General features: G+C 51.6%; 1 protein-coding gene and 1 pseudogene across 1 annotated transcript; both read left to right on the forward strand.

Moving 5' to 3' along the window:
- The first annotated feature begins 3,675 nt into the window (after positions 1–3,675).
- LOC120851456 lies at positions 3,676–4,222 on the forward strand (annotated as a pseudogene).
- Positions 4,223–9,261: 5,039 nt separating this feature from the next.
- NT5DC4 (5'-nucleotidase domain containing 4) lies at positions 9,262–18,905 on the forward strand. The gene is given in 17 exon segments (XM_040225685.1): positions 9,262–9,406; positions 9,512–9,629; positions 9,718–9,813; positions 10,022–10,119; positions 10,207–10,441; positions 10,596–10,689; positions 10,877–10,930; positions 11,197–11,277; positions 11,800–11,832; positions 12,622–12,729; positions 12,975–13,041; positions 13,216–13,393; positions 13,558–13,561; positions 13,822–13,862; positions 14,220–14,280; positions 17,031–17,108; positions 18,439–18,905. Coding segments are annotated over 17 exon segments (1,530 nt in total). The 3' UTR covers positions 18,478–18,905.
- Positions 18,906–20,247: the final 1,342 nt, after the last annotated feature.

Here is a 20,247-nt window from a genome sequence, read left to right on the forward strand (position 1 = left end):
CTGACATGAATCAGTCATGGGTGTACAGGTGTTCCCCATCCTGAATCCCCTCTCCACTAGAAGTTGCATTTTAACTAGACTCCTGGATGACTCACATGCATGTTGAAGTTTGAGAAGCACTGAACTGGCCTCTGATTCCTGGCTGACCCCTCTCACGTGTCCTCCTCCACCCTGAGCCGTGGCGATCCACCCCTGGGTACACGGGACCAGATCATTTTTCTCTTACACTCCTTCACTCTCATCACCTCCCAGAGAAAGTCTCCACCTGTTAGTGTGGCCTGGAAAGCTGGCCACAGTGAGCCCCAGCTGATACCCCACCTCTGTACTCCAACCAAGCATGTCTGTGACTCCCACATGCTTGCCAGGCTGCCGATCAGCACCCTTGTGTGGCTAATTCCTCCTCCAGGAAGCTTTCCCTAACCTCCCCTGGGTTCTCTGGGTATGTTTAGTCACTAAGTCATGTCCGACTCTTTTGTGACTCCATAGACTGCAACCAGCCAGGCTCCTCTGTCCATGGAATTTCCCAGGTAAGAATACTGGAGTGGGTAGCTATTTCCATTTCCACCGGGGATCTTCCTGACCCAGGGATCGAAACCAAGTCTCTGACATTGCAGTTGGATTCTTTACCACTGAGCCAGCATGTTTCTCATTTCACTGTTTCCTATTAATGAGTGTAGTCTGTCTTCTTTCTTGGACTGTCAGCTACTTAAGGACAGGTAACACTTCATAGTTTTTCTAAAATTTTTATTTCATTTCTGGCTACACTGAGTCTCTATTGCTGTGCGTGGGCTTTCTCTAGTTGCTGAGAGCAGGTCTAATCTCTAGTTGCGGTATGAGGGCTTCTCACTGCAGAGGGCTTCTCTTGCTGCGGTTCTTAGCCTCTAGGCCACAAGGGCTGCAGTAGTTACCACGCTCAGGCTTAGTTGCTCTGTGGCATGTGGGATTTTCCTGGACCAGGGATTGAACTTGTGTCCCTTGCATTGGCAGGTGGATTCTTGAGCACTGGACCACCAAGGAAGTCCTCTTCATAGTTTTAAATCCAGCTTCTAGCAGAAACTTGGCATGAAATAGACACTTAATGAATGCACAGTGTCTGACTAGATGGATTTATGTACAAGAAAATATGGCACGTAATACTGAAATGCACCATATTTCTGACTCTCGTGCAGCTTCCCTTTGCCCCGACCCTCTGTGCAAGCCGGCACTCATCCTGCCTAGCCCCCTCCTGTCTCTCCAGATCACAACAAGGAGAGGTGTGGGTCTCTGTCGGGGTGGAGCCTGCCCCTGCCTGTGGCTCTCAAGCTCTGTGACCCAGCCTCAGGCATGTCTGGCAGGTCTCAGATGCCCTTCCAACATGCCCCAGGATGACACCACCCTTCTGACCTAAAGCAAAGAGGGATTAAAGAGCCTCTTCATGAAGGTGAAAGAAGAGAGTGAAAAGCTGGCTTAAAACTCAACAGTCAGAAAACTAAGGTCAGAGCGTCCGGTCTCATCACTTCACGGCAAATAGATCGGGAAACAAAGGAAACAGTGACAGACTATTTTCTTGCAGATGGTGTTTTGCAGCCATGATATTAAAAGATGCTTGCTTGGAAAAAAAGCTATGACAAACCTAGACAGCATAGTAAAAAGCAGAGACATTACTTTGCCAACAAATGTCCATTTAGTCAAAACTATGGTTTTTCCAGTAGTCATGTATGAATGTGAGAGCTAGACCATAAAGAAGGCTGAGTGCTGAAGAAGCGATGCTTTTGAACTGTGGTGTTGGAGGAGACTCATGAGAGTCCCTTGGACTACAAGGAGATCAAAGCAGTCAATCCTAATGGAAATCAACCCTGAATATTCATTGGAAGGACTGATGCTAAAGCTGAAACTCCAATACTTTGGCCCCCTGATACAAAGGACTGACTCATTGGGAAAGACCCTGATGCTGGGAAAGATTGAAGGCAGGAGGAGGGGATGACAGAGGATGAGTTGGTTGGATGGCATCACCGACTCAATGGACATGTGTCTGAGCAAGCTCCAGGAGGTGGTGATGGACAAGGAAGCCAGGGGTGCTGCAGTCCATGGGGTAATAAAGAGTTGGACATGACTGAGCAACTGAGCAACAAACCTGCCCCAGACCTTCTTGGGGCCCTCCTGTAGCACCTCACCCTCTGCCCATCAGGATCACCAAGCTACATGGTTTATATTGAGTCTTGCCACAAGGCCACAGGTGCGAGGCCTTGTACCACGGCCAAGAAGCAGAGCCCAGAACCAAGGTCACCTCTGAAGCTAAATGAGCCCCTTTGTAACTCTTGCCAAAAGCCCCGATCATCACCAACAAGCTTTATGATGAAAATTAGGCAAAGATGCCCACTTCAGTAATCACCCTGCATACTAAGTTGCTTCATTCATGTCTGACTCTTTGCGACCTCATGGACTATAGCCTGCCAGGTTCCTCTGTTCCTCAGTCAAGAATACTGGAGTGGGTTATCCTAACCAGTCACCTAACGTCAACCTTTTGGCAGGAATTTTCTTTGTCTTGAGGCTATAAAATTGGCAATTAACCCACAAAAACTGTGGACTCTTCCTGGTCTGTCAGGAGGTCGGACCGCTGCACTCGCAGTGCCCTTGTTATCTCTGCCCTTTATTCTTTTTAAACTCCTTCCCTTCCGAAATGCTCTTTGTCTGGAAATTCTTTTCCACCCCGGGCTCAGACTGCCTCGTCCGTTTAGGGACAGGAGGGCACTATCTCCCAGGCTGTAGCTTCTTCTACCTCCTGCCAGCCTCAGATCCTGTGGGGACCCTGGGTCTGCAAGGTTGTGTTAGGGGTAAATGAGGCCTCACCTCACTCCCTCAGGGGCCAATTTTACCTAAAAGAGGGGCCCCAAAGCGCTGTATGACGTCCTGAGGGGGAATGTTGGCCCCTCGCCTCCCTGCCCCATCCTGTGCTCTTGTAGGATGGTCAGGATGGCCAGGTGCCCAGTCAGTACGCACGCATACACTCACGCCCACTTTCGCATCTGCACTCACACCCACACCACAAACTCCCAGAGACTTCCTTTATTTTGATTGTGAGAGAGACAGGATCTTACAAGTTTCCTAACCTCTTACTGCAAATCTTTCCCTCCATGGTCCCCCACCCATTTAGGGGACTGGCCTTTGCCCTGGGTGGGGCAGGATTGGGGCAGAATTGTATGTGGGCCCTGACTCAGCCCCAGCCCTTCTTGCAAGTGGAGTCCCATCCCTCCTTATTAACCCGGGTGATGGGTGACATGTCCTTTGGCTGTTGTGGCCACATCAGAGGGGAGGAGCCCCCTTGGGCCAGCCTGGCCTCCAGTGGCCAATGGCCTGTAGGCAGTGCCCAGCCTCCACTGTCCTCGTGGGTCAATATCCTTCCAGCCCCTCAGCACTGGGCACACTGTTGGCTACATGAAATCTCTTTTTCTTCTAAACTAATGCAAATCCTACATTTCCAGAAGATCTCATTCAGGATGCCCCTTTGTTAAAAAAAAAAAACACCAAAAAACCTTCCTGGGGTTTCCCCGGTGGTTCAGTGGTTAAGATTACATGCTTCAATGTAGCGGGAGCAGGTTCAATCCTTGCTCGGCGAACTAAGATCCCACGTGCTGCATAGTGCTGCCGAGAAAAGCAAACAAACAAACAAAAAAGTCTTCCTGATGGCTCTTTCCCTTTGGCACTCCCACTGAAGATCCTGCTGTTGCCACGAGCTTCTGCCCTGCCTGGTGTTACTGGTATCGTGAAAACAAGCTGAATCCAGAGTCTCACTTCTGTTGAAATGTCCCTGATGCCAAGATCCGCATCTTTGACCTGGGGTAGAAGAAGGCAAAAGTGGATGAGTTCCCACTCTATGGGCACACAGTGTCTGATGAGGATAGGGAGCTGTCCTCCGAGGCCCCAGAGGCTGCCTGTGTGTGTGCCAACACATACATGATGAAAAGCTGTGGCAAAGATAGCTTTCACATCCAAGTGTGGCTCCACCCCTTCACATCACCTGCATCAACAAGATGCTGTTCTGTGCTCTTAGGCTCTGATAGACTCCAGACAGGTATGCATGGTGCCTTTGGAAAGCCTCAGGACCCAGTGACCAGGGTCCACACTGGCCAAATTATAATGTCCATCTGCACCAAGCTGCAGAGCAAGGAGCATGTGATTGAGGCCCTGATGTGTGCTAAGTTGCTCAGATGTGTCCAAATCTTTGTGACCCCATGGACTGTAGCCTGCCGGGATCCTCTGTCCATGGGATTCTCTAGGCAAGAATACTGCAGTGGGTTGCCATGTTCTTCTCCAGGGGATCTTCCCCAGCCAGGGATCGAACCTATGTCTCCTGTGGATTCTACTTTGCAGGCAGATTTTTTTGCCGCTGAGCCACCAGGGAAGCCCTGAGAGCCCATTCATGGCCAGATTCAAGTTCCCTGGCCACCAGAAGATCCATGTCTCCCAGAAGTGGGGGTTTGCTGAGTTTATTATTTATTAAGAAAAGAACCTGCCTGCATCAGGCGGGTCTTAGTTGTGGCATTCGAGATCTTTAGTTGTAGCATGTGAACTGTTAGCTGTGTTATGTGGGATCTCAGTTCCCTGACCAGGGATTGAACCCAGGTCCCCTGTCTTGGGAGCGCCAAGTCTTAGCCGCTGGACCATTGGAGAAGTCCCGGGACTTACTAAGTTTGATGTAGATGAATTTGAAAACATGGTGACAGTAAAGTGGCTCACCCCAGATGACTATGTGGTCAAATACATCCCTAGTCGTGGCCCCTGGGCAAATGGTGGGCCTTGTGCTCAGGAGAGCCTTGGCGCTGTCCCCTTCTTATCACACTCACCAATAAATCCTACTTTCTTGTTAAAACAGAAAAAAGGCCTTCCTGATGTATTGCTCCACTTCCTATCTCGATCCCTCCATGTAGCAGCCACCCCTGTGTGAGGAAGCCGAGTCTGTGGGAAGTTTTTGGTGATTTTGAGAAGGTTTCTCCAAACTCAAGGGAACAAGTGAAAGTGAAGTCGCTCAGTCGTGTCCGACTCTTTGCAACCTGTGGACTGTAGCTCACCAAGCTCCTCCGTCCATGGGATTCTCCAGACAAGAATACTGGAGTGGGTTGCCATTTCCTTCTCCAAAAAACAAAAGGGGAACAAAAGGCCCCTCAAACTCTGTACTGCAGTGGACCAACTGTGTGATCTGGAATAATGCCTCCAGCTGAAGGTGGAAGTGAAGTGTGAGTGGTGACTGACCTACCCCACGCCCTGGGCACCCAGATCTGGCCACCTTTCTGAGTGTCAGGTGGCCATGGGGAACAAGGCCATCACATGCTGGGCCTGGACACCTTCCAAACAGGCACAGCCTGGGTGTGAGAGTCAACAGGATTGCAGGCTGAATGGTCCTATTTTTATGCTGCCTCTGGGTGGATGGGAAGGGCCCAGCTGGGAGCTCAGAAGAAAGTGGGAGCAGAAGTGACCATTCTAGGTGGTAATGTGGGCACCTTGGACCTCCTTAATTAAAAAATATATATTTAAAATTTGGAAATAATTCCAAAAGTTTATGAAAAGTTGTAAAAATAAAACATAAATCAAAGAACATCTTTATTCTTTTCGCCAAGATTTACCTATTGTTGGGAATTCCCTGGCAGTCCAGTGGTGGTGGTGGTGTTGTTTAGTCACTTCAGCCGTGTCTGACTTTTTGTGATCCCATGGACTGTAGGCTGCCAGGCTCCTCTGTCTATGGAATTTTCCAGGCAAGTTTACTGGAGTGGATAGCCATTTCCTTCTCCAGGGGATCTTACTGACCCAGGGATTGAATCTGAGTCTCCTGCGTTTCCTGGATTGCAGGCAGATTCTTTACTGCTAAGCCAGCAGGAAGTCCCCAGTGGTTAGGACTCCACATTTTCCACTGTTGAGTCCCCAGGTTTAATCCTTGGTGCAGGAACTCAAATTCCACAAGCTGTGTGCCTCCCCCACCACCAAAAATAAAAAAGATTTCCCTATTGCTAACATTTTACTCCATTTGTTTTATCGTTTTATCATCTGTCCCTGCCAGTACGTACACACACAAATGGACACACACACACACATATGTGTACATGCATAATTTTTTCCCTAAACAATCCGAAGGTAAATTACACATGTCATGACCTTCACCCTGAATACTTTGGTATTTTCCAAGAATATTTTTCTTGTGGTGTCAACTTTAGAAATTGACCTTGAGCCAGTGCTTTAAGCTGCCGTCTAGTCTTATTCGTTGACCTTATTATGTCCTTGGGTTAAATCCCCTTCCCTGATTGAATATCTGAGAGTAGATACTGCAGTAAGTTGGCATGTCTCTTTAGCCTCCTCCTCTGAAACATTCCCTCTGCCTTTGTCTTCCACGCTGTTGAAAAGTTCAGGGTCTTGGTGAGGGCTCTAGGCAGAGGTGGGTGAAAATGAGCTAACGTACCTCCTGCAGCCTCCATACTCTTGCCTCACCATCTAACCGTTGTTCATTTGCAATTACCAAGGATGGGACTATTTCACTGAAATATTTTCTTCCCCCCAGATAATTTCTATCCCTTCAACAGTGCCTAACTTCATTTAGTTTGGCCATTTTGGAGAGAACATTTTATCAAATGTATCATAAACTTGTGTTCCTTTTTAAAAGAGAACATGCTATATCCTTTAAGTCTTTCCGGATGATCCAGGTCAAAACTCTAAATGGAAATCATCGTGCTTTGCTGCAAAACCAGCAATTATGGACCCTTAGGGCCTGTTTGGGTTTCCCTGGTGGCTCAGACGGTAAAGAATCCACCTGCAAGGCGGGATACCTGGGTTCGATCCCTGGGTTGGGAAGATACCTTGGAAATGTGCATGGTAAGCCACTCCAGTATTCTTACCTGGGGATTCTCCATGGACAGTGGAGACTGGCGAGCTACAGTTCATGGAGTCGCAAAGAGTCGGACATGACTGAGGGACTAAGCACAGCAGAGCACAGGGCCTGTTTACAGCTCTGCACTAAATGACCACAATTACTCTGCTCTTGGGTACTCATTTTTGTACTTTTTTTTTTCCTGATTCTGAGATTCTAGTCATCTGCCATTTCTTATAGCTCCTGGTACACTTCTAGGGCTTCCCTGATAGTTCAGCGGGTAAAGAATCCACCTGCAGGGCAGGAGACACAGGAGATGTGGGTTTGATCCCTGGGTCAGGAAGATCCTCTGGAGAAGGAAGTAGCAACCCACTCCAGTATTTTTGCCTGGAGAATTCCATGGACGGGGGACCTGGCAGGCTACGGTCCATGGGGTTGCAAAGAGTCAGACACAACTGAGCAACTAGGCACACTTCTAGTGATTCTTTTTTTCTTTTTACAATTTATATTTATTTATTTGGTTGTGTCGGGTCTTGGTAGTGACAGGCAGGATCTTAGTTGCATCATGCAGGATCTTTCTTTGTGCTCGGGCTCCAGAATGCATGACTCAGTAGTGGGCTCAGTTACTCCATGGCATGTGGGATCTTAGTTCCCTGGCCAGGTCACCTGCATCTCAAGGTGGATTTTTAACCCCTGAGCCACCAAGGAAGTCTCCAGAAATTACTTTTTTAAATGGCCTTGCTCTAGGAAGGTTGATAACCCAACATGCTAGAATTGTTTGTAAAGCAAGAATCCTAAGTGCTTTTTTTCTTTATTAGACACTTTTATTTATTTATTAAGAATTTTTTTAAAAACAAAATTCACATTCTCTTTAGGTTGAAATTAATATGCAAAATTGATTTCCTTCACTAAAAATAGCCGCAATATTTTGTGTATTATTCCTAGGTAAACCACAAAACACTTATATTTTTAGATTTTCTAGGTTTTTCTTGTAACTCAAGATGAGGCAGTAGACACAGTCATGTCTTCTGCACAGCCAATAGCTAGACTGTCATGCTGCATTCAGTAAGTGAAGTGATGGAAAATATCGAAGTTTATCATGAATTTCGGTTTGAGGAAGCCACAAATGTGGCAAGCAAACTTGATATTCAGATGACACTCTAAGGGAAATTTCGCAGAGTTCAGCACAGTAACCTGGAGCTACGGTAAAGAAACTCTAAGTGTTCTAACAGTGGACCACATTACTCAGGAACAGAAAGATATATTCTCAGAACAGTACCTCAAAGCTCTTAAAAGCCAGGTCCCCCTGTCCATGGAATTCTCCAGGTACCCTCTGTCATGGGACAGTCTTTTATTTTTAAAGCACATGAGTCTCCTGCCTTTGCAACCCCATGTTTGTTGCACTCTGAGTTCTCTGCTACATTCTAGGTCGTTGTGGTCCTTGGATGCATAAATCCAAGAAGTGAAGATAGTATAATATAGATGAATTGTTCTTCCTTATTACTGCTTTCTCTCTTAAAAAACAGGGGCTTTCCTGATGGCTCAGCTGGTAAAGAACTAGTCTGCCAATGCAAAAGATACAAGAGATGTGGGTTCGATCCCTGAGTTGGGAAAATGCCCTGAAGGAGGAAATGGCAACCCACTCCAGTACTCTTGCTTGGGAAAGCCCATGGAGAGAGGAGCCTGGAGGGCTATAGTCCCTGGAGTCTCAAAGAGTAGAACACAACTGAGCACCCAGGCACATGCACTTAAGGAACAGAAGGGACACCAGAGACTGTCCTGGCTGGCTCCCCCCTCAAATGAGGAGGAGATGGGGCCCAGGGTGGGGCCAGCAGGGTCAGCAGTGGTGTCTGAAAGTTTGAGGGAGAGGGGAGCTGCTGGACACCACTGATCGTGGGCAGGTGACTGGAGAAGGAACCACTGCCTTCTCACTCCTGGTGGTGATGGCCAGTGTGGACAGGGGAGAGGGGAGCTTCAGGCCCTGGAGCCGGACTGGCATCAGTGCTGAGATGGACAGGGGAGGTGAGGGGATCACGATAAACACCCCATTTCCTGACATACCCCACACAACACAGCAGCCCCGGGATGACTCCTTCAAATACACAGAGATGATGACACTCAAAACACAGGCAAGCCCCTGCTCTTGAAAGGGAACATCCTCCTGTAGGTGGGCAGTGGCTGACCACATGGAAAACTGTGTACACTCAGTGGGGGGAGGGGCTCTCCCCCTTCCCCCACCCCCAGACCTGGTGCTTTGTGCTGCCCACCTGGGACAAACGCAACATCTCTGAGCTTGGACACAGTGACCTCGATCAGGAAAGTGACACCCCCACTGACCAGGGCACATCCTTGCTCTTGCGGATGCCCCCAGCACACTGCCACGGTGAGAGGAGCCCTGCACACACTGGCACACGTGTTCAGATACACACATGTGCTCAGACACACGCAGGCCCAGGGAAGCCCTGGCCCTTGGAGTTTGGGGACACCCTCCCCTTTCCAGAATTTTTGTCAACCGCAGCCTGGCGATGGGGAAGACTGGCTGCTTCGGCTTTGACATGGACTACACTCTGGCTGGTAGCGGAGAGGGGGAGGGGTGGGAGTAGGGGAGTGAGGAATTGGTGGCCAGGGGTGCCGGCTGGGGAATGGACACCAATGGGCCTGGGTCTGCTCGGCCTGCAGCTTGCAAGTCCCCGGCTTACGAGACACTGGCCTTCGAGATGCTGCTGGAGCGCCTGGTGTGCATAGGGTACCCGCACGAGATCCTGGGCTCCACCTTCGATCCCACCTTCCCCACCAGGTGAGTAGGGCCCGGGGGAGGGGGGGCGGGATGCTGAGCCGAGTCCCGGCCCAGGCACCCCATTCACAGCCTCTGTGCCCTCACCCAGGGGGCTGGTGTTCGACGCGCTCTACGGAAACCTCCTGAAGGTGGATGCCCACGGAAACGTGCTGCTGGGCACCCACGGCTTCTCCTCCCTCTCGGAGTAAGGCACCGGCTCGGGGGCAAGGACGCTACAGGAAAGACGGTGGGGCTGGGAGGTGAGTCAAGCACACAGCAGGGGCTCGGCAATGCCAGCTGGAGAAAGAGGGACAGGAGAATGGGGAGAGGCGCGAAGGAGTGGCAGGCCCTGGCCGACCACTGGGGGGCGCTGTGGAGGGGCCATCAGGGCACAGGGCTCACTCCCTCCCCAGGGCGGAGGTCTGGAGCTTCTACCCCAGCAAGTTCATTCAGAGGGATGCTCTGCAGCGGTTTCACATCCTCACCACGCTCTTCAACCTGCCTGGTGAGGGCTGATAGGCTGAGGGCTGATGGTGAGGTAGTTCCGGCTCTGGCCTGGATCCTTGGACCAGAGACTGACCGCTCTCCCCACCCCCAGAAACCGACCTCTCTTCTCTGGCTGCTCCCGCTACATCAACTGCGTCCTGTGCCCTTTCCCTCCCCCAGCCCTGGGTGACCCAGCAGCATACTGCTCCCCTTAGGGGCCAAGCCCTGAAGTGGGGGCCCCAGCAAGAGGCAGCGGCTCTTCCTGAGGGGTTCCAAGGGCTACAAGAACTCAGTGGGAAGGCCTTAGATGTGGGAGCCCCCAACTCTATAACTGATACCCCCAAGGGGTGACCCTCAGCGCAGGATGACACCCCTCCCAAGAGGGCTGGGACATGGACCCAGTGTCCTGCTCACTGTGGCTGGAAGGAGTCCCGCCGGTAGGGCTCCAGGGTGGTGGTCACCTCAGGGGCCCTTATCAGCCCCCCTCTTGGCTTGACTCAGCTGTGACACGGGCTATCAGCACGGGAACCTCTTCATGTCCTTCCGAAGCCTCTTCCAAGAGGTGATGGATGCCATGGATTATGTCCACCTTTCGGTGAGTGTCCCAGGACCCCAGGCCACACCCAGGTCCTCAGACCCCATGAGGTTTCACTCTGCTTCTGGTTGAGAATGGTGGTCTGGGTTCCTCCATCTTGGATGTAGGCATGTGCACGCATGCCCGTGTGCACACACAAACATACACACATGAGCATGTGAACTCACAGCTCTGCTGCCTCCTGCAGGGCTGTCTTAAGGAGAAGAGCTTGGAGGACTTAGAGAAATACCTGGAGAAGGATGTGAGTGGCCTTAGACTAGGGTCATGACTAAGCCTTGTCCCCCTTGTCCCCTTGTCCCCTCCTGCCCAAGGGCAGTGGGGATGCTCCCCCTTTCTCTGGCTCCTTCTTCAAGATGTAGACAGAGCTCTGCACCCTGGCCTTGTTCCTTGCCTTCCTGCCTGACCTGGGGGCCCCTGCCCAGCCATGGGGCTGAAACCTGAGAACAGGCTCCCAGGGCAGCTCCGGAGAGGCCCCACTGCTGGAGGTAGCTTCCCTCTCTGCCCCAGGCATGAATCCTCATCCTGCTGGACAAGATGAAGGAGGGAAAAGTGTTCCTGGCCACCAACAGCAGCTACAACTACAGAGATGTGAGTGTGTAAATGGAGGTGGTTGGAGGGGTGGAGCTCAGCCTCTGGGCCAGAGAACTTTCCTTTCTGGCTCTGGGGAAACTGAGGCCCTGCAGAAACAGTGAGGGAGTAGAAAAGCAGTGTGGGTGAAACCCTCACTGCCTGGTTGGTATCTTGGGTTCTGTTTCTTGGACTTTTAAGGTCTCAGTGAATTGTTAGTCACTCAGTCGTGTCTGACTCTTTGCGACCCCGTGGACTGTAGCCAGGCTTCTCTGTCCGTGGGATTTCCCAGGCAAGAACACTGGAGTGGGTTGCCATTTCCTTCTCCAGGGGATCTTCCTGACCCAGAGATCAAACCTGCCTCTCCTGCACTGCAGGCAGATTCTTTACCCCTGAGCCACCAGGGAGGCCTAGGGTCTCTGTGAAATTATCCATTTCCCCTCCGTCTTGCCCCTGTGTGCCCTGGTGCCCGGTGTGACCTGTGGGCTGAGGGCCTTGGCAGCCCCTGGTCTGACCCAGCTAGGTGCCCTAACTCCTTGCCAGGCCATCATGACCTACCTGTTAGATGCTGGTGAGGTGAGTGCCATGGGCCTGGCTGGTGGAGGCTGTGTCTAGGGCAGGGAGGCCAGGCCACCTTGCTGCAGGTCCCTCCCATGTCCAGCTCTCTCTTCCAGGAGGAACCAAGGGTATGGGAAGGATCGTTTCACTTGAGTGGGCCCGTTGAAACCTCCCCAGTGGGTGCTGGAACTTCCCCAGTGGGTGGGAGACTGGTGACTTCAGCCAGGCTATGGGAGGAGCCTGGAGGGCTGGGGAGACCTTGGAAAAGTGACTAGATATTTGGGGAGGGGCTGGATGGGGCAGAAGGGGGTGAAGGAGAGGGTGAGAAGTGGCTTCGGCAGGCCTGGCGGTGGGGAGTGCGACATACCTTATGGGGACCCGGCCGGCTAATGCGTAAGCAGGGCTCCAGCTGGGGGGTGGGGGGGGGGGGAGGAACCAGTGTTCTCATCCTGTGTCTCTGACTCTGTGTTATGAGGGACTCCAGGGGCTGACACAGCCCACTAGACATCCAACACTGGCCTCTGCCAATACCTTTTGAGCACTTCCTGCCAGAGTGGCTGGGGATGCTGGGTGGTCAGAGGCCCTGGTTCCTGAGCCCCGGGATGTCCCATCTGGCTGAGAGGCCAGGGCTGAGATGGGGGAGCTGGTGAGTTTTCACCGGTCCAGAGCCAGGCATCCCGGCCAGGTGTGGGTGGGGCAGCTGTGGGTGAGGACCTGGCTGAGAGCCTGAATCAGATTTTCAGGCTGAGCGCATGTTGGCGTGTGCCTTGCCATGTGCCCCGCCACGTCTCGTCCTCCCGCCTGCAGGCTGAGGCTGCAGCCAGGCCCTGGAGGTCCTACTTTGATCTGATCGTGGTGGACACACAGAAGCCCCACTTCTTTGTGGAGGCCACAGTGCTGAGACAGGTCAACACGGTAACGCAGGGGTCGAGGCCTGTCCTCCGTGACCCGTGGACTGCACTGTGGGGAGGGAGCCCGCCTTTCAGGCTTGACCTGCCATTGGTGGTGGCTGCTCTGCTCTCTGTCCCTGGAGGCAGGGATCCAGGGAGGGGACTCATTCAGGGCCCTCTGTGTCCCCCTTCTCTCCTTACCCCATAGCTACCCCTGCCAGGCCCAACCCCCCACCGTCTCTGACCAGGGCACCCCTCTGCCCCCTCCAGGGCACGGGCAAGCTCTGTGTTGGTACCTACCCCAGCCCCCACCAGCACTGTGCTGTCTACTCTGGAGGTACCAGCTCCCCCTTCCCCTTCCTCCCTCCCATTCCTCCTTAGCAACCCACCTTCAACTAGAAGCCCACGTCCCAGGCCTACCCACCAGGACGGGACTAGGAGCCCCTGTCCCCAGTCTTCTCGCTAGGACAGGAAGGACTGTGAGTGGAGCTGTCCTCCCCTGGTCTGGCAGGGTCATCGGACGTGGTATGTGAGCTGCTCGGGGTGCGGGGGAAGGACATCCTGTACATCGGCGATCACATCTTTGGGGACATCCTCAAGTCCAAGAAGCTGCAGGGCTAGCAGACTTGTCTGGTGGTTCCTGAGCTGTCCCGGGAGCTGGGCATCTGGGGCCGAGAGAAGGATGAGTTGTAGGGGGCAGACCAGCAGGGGGCGCTGGCCAGTGACGCTAAAGCCTGCACCATGGTCATCGTCCCCTCTCTCCTACGTGGGGTCAATACTGACCATGATCATACTGTCTGCTCTGTGGTTTATGAGAGTGGATCTATTTATTCATGAGGAAACAGAGACCCAGAGAGGTTAAGTGTCTTGCCCCAAATCACACAGCCTGAAGGCATCTGTCCCACAGGGCTCTCCCTGCTCTGTCCTGGGCGGAGTCTCCCTCAGTGTAAGGAGCGGGGCCAGGATGTTATGCACACAGCTGGGCCCGGGGCAGGGGAGTGGAGTTAGACTCCAGTGATCTTTCCACCCTGACCTCACTAGCTGAGCTAGCCCCAGGACAAAGTAGGCAGGGCTGTCATGCCCCTTGTCCCCTGTTTGCTTTTCAGAGGGAATGGAGATGCTGAAGAGGCTGGATGTGCATCTAGCAGACCTGTACCAGTGAGAGCCCTGACCTGTGACCCCCTCCCCTGGGAGGGGAGCAGGATGGAGGGTGGTGGTCCATGTCCACGCCTGGCAGCAGGGTCCATGCCGGGTTGCTCAGGAAATCACGATCTGTTTCAGACTGGGCTTCTCTACTAAACTGGATTCTGACCCCCTTGAGATGCTCACACTGACCGCTAGGATCTTCCTCCTGAACCACTGACCCTCTCACATGTGGGCGCACACCCAGCTCAGCACCCCCACTGCGTGCCCGCAGAGTGCCTCCCTCCCCATGCTATCTGGGGAGGTTGTACCTGGAGACTCCGGGGCCCCCAGCTCCTCTCCTCTTGGGTCAAGTGACCATTTTTGCACCAGGCATACAGATGGCAGTGGTTACGGCTTGCAACTCATCAACTCCACCGAGAGGGAGATTCAGGTAAGAGCAGGGTGCTGAGGAGGAGGGGATGGGCCTGGTGGGGCGGAGGGTGAGGCGTGTGACTCCAGGTTGCCTGCCTGGATTAGCTCTTTCCCAGGTCTCCAGTGCCCAGTTATGACTCCCCCAGTCTCCAGGAGTGCCACTGGGCCTTGTCAGCCTATGCCCTCTGCTGGCCCTTGTGCTGAATGACAGCAGTGTGCTCTTGAAGGGTTGAGGTTCTTCCATCTCCACCATTAACCTTGAGAACCACCTGCCTCCTGGATTGGGTCCTCATGTGACCAACTTCCTGGCCCGAGTCTGGGGTCAGCCAGACAAAGGGTCTGAGAAGACAGGATTTAGGGTGGATGCACTGGTGTGTCTGGGTAAGGAAAGGATACGCTCCCTAGTGTCATTCCTGACCAGTCACTAGAAGTGGAAGAATCCCACAGGGGTTCAGGCCACTCGACCTTCCCAGGCCCAGTGGGGACCAATAGTGCAGGATCTTGGCTGAACCTCTTGTAGGGAATTCAGTGCTTTCATGCCATATAATCCTCCCACAGCCCCTTGAGGGGGACTGGACAGGGATTGTCACCCTTATTTTACAGATGGGGAAACTGAGGCACAGAGAGGGTAACAAGGATGTCCTTGGTCACTCTGGGAGTAACATTGGACCACGTTATTTTTTTAAAAGAACTATTTATTTGTTTTGACCTGTGTCTTCACTGTTGTGCATGGACTTCATCTGATTGTGGCACGCGGGCTTCGTACTGTGGTGGCTTCTCTTGCCCGCGGAGCACAGGCTCAGTCGTTGTGATGCACAAGCTTAGCTGTCCCTGAGGTATGTGGGACCTTCCTGGAACAGGGAGGGAGCCCGTGTCCCCTGCACTGGCAGGCAGACTTTTAACCACTGAACTACGAGGGAATGGAATGCTTTTCTAGATTCTGAAAGCAGGGCCTGTAATGAGGCGGGGGCCTGCTAGGGGGATGGGGCAGGAGTAGGGCTGGGTGTGTGGGTCTTACCAGAAAGTAAGTGATGCTGAGAGTGTAGAGCAGGCTGGTCTCTCTCCAGGGCCAGGCAGGAAAGCAAGGAGTGGGGCCTGGGGCCAAGCAGAGAGAGCTGCCCCACCTCCCAAAGCCGGGGCTGGCTGAGCGCCGTGGCAGCTCCTTCCCTGTGGTGGGCGAGGGCCTCAATGTCCTTAGGGGACTGCTTCCCGGGAGGGCAGAGTTGGACCTGACCCTGGCAGATAGGCTTGCTTGTGGGTGATGCAGGTCCTGGGTGGGAATGGGATCTCGAATCAGTGAGCTGCCCCTCTGCCAGAGTCAGCCGGGAGCTGGACCTGTGCTACAGGGTGATGGGCAGCTTGTTCTGGTGCGGCCTCCTCCAGACACTCTTCTCCAGCCAGCTGATGCGCTACGCCGACCTCTACACAGCCACCTGCCTCAATCTCCTGTACCACCCACTCAGCTCGCTGTACCGGGCAGCCGGGGAGCTGGTATGTCCCTGCGGAACCTCCCTAGCATCCCTGAACCTCCATCCCAGGAGGACCCGTGGGTGCTTGGCCCTGCCAAGAGCATTTGAGGTCACCAGACCCCCTTCTCCCATCTCCAGGCACAAACGGGCCAAACCCTTGCAGATAACTGTCTGCCTCATAAAGAATGCTCTGGAGGGGTTAGGGTTCTACAGATAAGATGCCTCTGCTGGGAAGTTTTCCTCCTGCTCAATTTTAACTCCTGGTTTAAACTGAGACTGCATTATCTCCCTAGTACACATGATACCGCTTTCAAGGAGGAAGGCTGTGGTCCCCCTACCCTCAGTAATCACAGTGCAGTGATCGCAGGGAAAGTGGACCGAACAGCAGACTGCATAGTAAACACTCCAGCCAGTTTTCCTCTGGAAGACCTGGAATGCTTCTCAGTCAAGAGCAAGGAAGTGAAGGCGACAGTGATGCCACAGGGTTCATGGGGGCCCTGAGACTGACCAGTGTAGAGCTCCTCAGGGCACGCATGTTCCTTCTCCCAACGAGCGGTCATTATTTCCATCTTAGATGATGTACCGTCTGCAGTCAAGGATCTAGACTTGAAGCTAGTTCTCTGGGGCTCCATAAACCCTATTTTTCTTGCCACTCTCAGCTGCCTTCCTGATAATTGAGAGCAGGAGAAACCATTTTGTTTCTGGGCTGGGTGTTTTTTTTTTTAATTGATTCTGCTTAATGCTTAATATAACTCAGCAAAGTAGGTTTTTTTCTCCTAATTTTACCACCAGTGAACTGGAAGTGCAGAGAACCTAAATTACTCAGGTTCAGACTGCTGCTAGGTAGACTGCAGTCAGGATTTGAACCCAGGGCCACTTTGTCCCCTACACCATACTGCCACACTGAGCTCTCACTGTGCAGCCTCGTCTCATCTCTGGGCTTTTAAATGAGCAGGCTGGAGGATTCCTGTAGGCAACATGGGGGGTCTGAGGCATTACCGTGCAGTTAGACACCATCGCTAAAGTAGAGACAAGCATCCGGAGCGCCCAGGTGAAAGAGCTAAAGAAACCTGAACTTACCCAGCAGTGCTGCCTGGGATTTTTGAGGAAGTGAAGTCCATCTGCCAGAAACTTCCTCCTCCTGCTGACCCTCTTGGGCTCCCTTTTCTGTAGCATCACTGGGCAGGAAGCTGGCAGCTGTGGGCAGAGGATGGCGTTGGGGGGTACTGATGTGTAACGGGGACTCTGGAAGGCCTCAGCACCAACGGCGCTCCTCCACCTCCTGCGTTGGTCCCTACAGATGCCCCATGAGACAGCAGTGGAGCAAGAAAGGGCCGGTCTGGTTCCCACCTTCAGCTTCTTCTCTTGCAGCCAGAGGGTGAGTTACTGGAAAGTGAGGGCTGCCAGCTGACTGGCCGGGGAGCTCAGAGACTTGGGGGCTCCTCCTGGGCTAAAGCAGGGGTTCCAGTGGAGCAGTATCAACCCGAGGGGTTATTTGGGAGGTCTGCGGGAGCTATTTTGTCTTCCAATGCAATCATTCCTGAATATTTATGTAGGAATACATATTATTTTATAATATGTTGCTTTTCATTTCTCGTTTGTTATAGTTAAGGTATGATATTGATTGTTAAGATTATAGAGACAATCATATTGTCTATGAATCTCAATTCAGAATCAAGAAGAGCAAATGAAAATATTTATTTTTTAATTGAAGTATAGTTGATTTGCAATGTTGTGTTAGAAAATACTTGGTTTTAAGACGAGGCAGGGGGTCTGAGAGGGCCAAGAACCACTGGCTCTCAGACTCACAGGTCCTGCTCGGCTAACTGAATGGGGGCCCATATCTCCCCACATCTCTTCTGGATCATTCCCCTGACAGATCCATCCTCATTCTGGGAGAGGTGACAGAACACAGACTCTCCCCGCCCAGGCTTCCTCAGCAGGCAACTTTTATGGACACAATGTGGAGGGGCTCCTTCTTCACCCGCTCTATGACTCTGCCCTCTGAATGGAGACCCAAGCTTTCCTGAGTGGCAGGCTCAGCTCCTCACCTAGTTCTGCAGCCCTGAGCCCTGCAGGAGGGTTCCTGTTTCTACCCTGGTGTTCCCAGGGCTTGATTTTCAAAATGCCCATCTTATCAGTTCCCTTTAGTGTGGTGGCTCCAGGCTCAGTGTACATTCTTTCCACCAGTGTTTTTCACCAAGTGCCTCCCATATGCCTGACATAGTAGAAACTGAATTATGAGCCACTTTACTCCTGCCCAGGAGAAGCTCAAAATTCAAGTACATCGATAATATTAAATGGCAAGGACCTAACAGAAGCAAAAGAAGAACTGAAGGTCTTAATGACCCAGATAACCATGATGGTATGGTCACTCACCTAGTGCCAGACATCCTGGAGTGTGAAGTCAAGTGGGCCTTAGGAAGCATCACTATGAACAAAGCTAGTGGAGATAACAGAATTCCAGCTGAGCTATTTCAAATCTTAAACCAGTGGTTTGCAACTATTTTTTCCCTCCCAACCCACCAGAGGACTAGACCCACTCCCCTCTGTAACTGTGGGTTCTCTGGGGATGTGTTGGTTACTCTATCCTCTCATCTCCATCCCAGCACAGATTAAGGCATTTGGACCCATTTTCTACCCCTGGCTGGGAGTCACTGTTTGAACCTGGGAAGGTTCCATAACCAGCTTTCTTTGTTTCTTGTAAGGCTGAGGGCAAAGAGAGAAAGACCAGGAGGGCTGCATGAGGCAGACTGAATCCAGGACATGGCTGGCATCACCATCCTCTTCTATGAGATATTTTTCAGATAACAGGAAAAATATGGGAGAGAGAGAAAGCAACCATATTGAAATCTAAATATAACAGATCTGGAGCCCAAGGCCCTTCTTTTAGGGAGGAGGAAGGGGGTTTGTTCTCCCTGGCCACTGGGCCATTTGTGTGTACCAAGTGGAACTATTTAACCCAGTTCCCCTGAGTGTATCTTTTCTCATTCATTTTTATTTCTATCAATTTCTTTTTAAAAATAGTGTTTCTGTGCACTTTTGATTCTGTTACTAGTAATGACAATGGTTATCGATGACTTCATTAACTGTTCTTTACAGTCACTGTGAAAGACAGCGAGAGAATCTTTGAGCTTGATGAATATACATGCGTTAAAATCTATAAAAAGTCCTACTTGTGATTTTAAAACTTGATTCTTCATTCTAGTTGGAGCTCCTCCATGGTGTTAAGCCCTCGCCCTTTACTGAATTTGAGTTCACTTTTCTTGTTAATGGTATCATCTGGAGGATTTTGTTGTTCAGGCTCTCAGTCGTGTCTCTTTGCAACCCCATGGACTGCAGCATGCCAGGCCTCCCTGTCCTTCACTCTGTCTCCTGGAGTTTGCTCCAATGCATGCCATCCAAACATATCATTCTCTGTCACCTCGTTCTCCTCCTACCCTCAGTGGAGGCTTAGAAGGAATATATCTATATGTTTGAAATGAAAGCATGTGATCCAGTTCACTAGTTTTATTTTCTGTGGGTAAATAGGGGAAACATTTGGAATATCTGAGGATAAATAAGGGACAACAGGCCCTGTGCTCAGAGTTCACATTTTTTGACATTCCTGTATATTTCAGAAGCTTCCAGACCTTTCATTCTTCTTCCTGTGTTGACTTTTGGGCCTCAGAGTCACCAGGGGCAAGTTTTCCAGGAAAAGACTAGGTACCCCTGACCTTGTGTCTTTATTTTTTAAAGAAACAGAAAGTATATTTTTAGCTCTGTTTTCAGTCTTTTAAAATATTTATTTGGCTGCACCTGGTCTTAGATGCAGCATGTAAACTCTTAGTTACGGCATGTTGGATGGAACCCGGGCCTCCTGCATTGAGGCTGCAGTCTTAGCCATTGGGCTCCCAGAGAAGTCCCTGGCCTTGTGTCTTTACACACTAGACTCTTATTAAAAGCTTAGAGGATAGTATTTTACTAGGAAAACTGCTCAGACCCTAGGGAGCATGCTTTTCATTGAAATCCAGTAGCATTACAAAAAGTATTTTGTTAATACTATAAAAATGAACACTTAAGAATTCCCTCCTAGGGCAGAGAGAATGCAGAAATGGCCTGGGGGATAAGCGCCCTGACAGAAGATCCTTAAGGGGTCTGAGGAAGAGATGAGGCACAGGGAGGGGAAGAGAGGTGGGGAGGGGGAGGAGGAGGGCAGACCCACAGAAAGAAGAGGTGGTCAAGTCCCCTTCCTGTGCTTCTGTCTCACCTCTGCTCCTCCCTCAGATCTCAGGGGCCTCCCACCTACCTCCCTGATCCTCTTTCTCAGGATCATCACACTCTGACATTTGTGATGCTCTAACATGTGTCCCCACTAGATTTGTGGCTCCACGGGGACAGGTCATTTGGGTCACCATTTTATCTCTGGTGTCCAGTGTCCTGTATGTTTTATTGCATGAGCCATGTGACCTGATTTATTATTACTCTGGGTTGGCATGTAGAAATGCAGGGAAAAGAGTGGGGCTACAGTTATATCA

Source organism: Oryx dammah, unplaced genomic scaffold, assembly GCF_014754425.2.
Source record: "Oryx dammah isolate SB20612 unplaced genomic scaffold, SCBI_Odam_1.1 HiC_scaffold_25, whole genome shotgun sequence".
NCBI lineage: Eukaryota > Metazoa > Chordata > Mammalia > Artiodactyla > Bovidae > Oryx > Oryx dammah.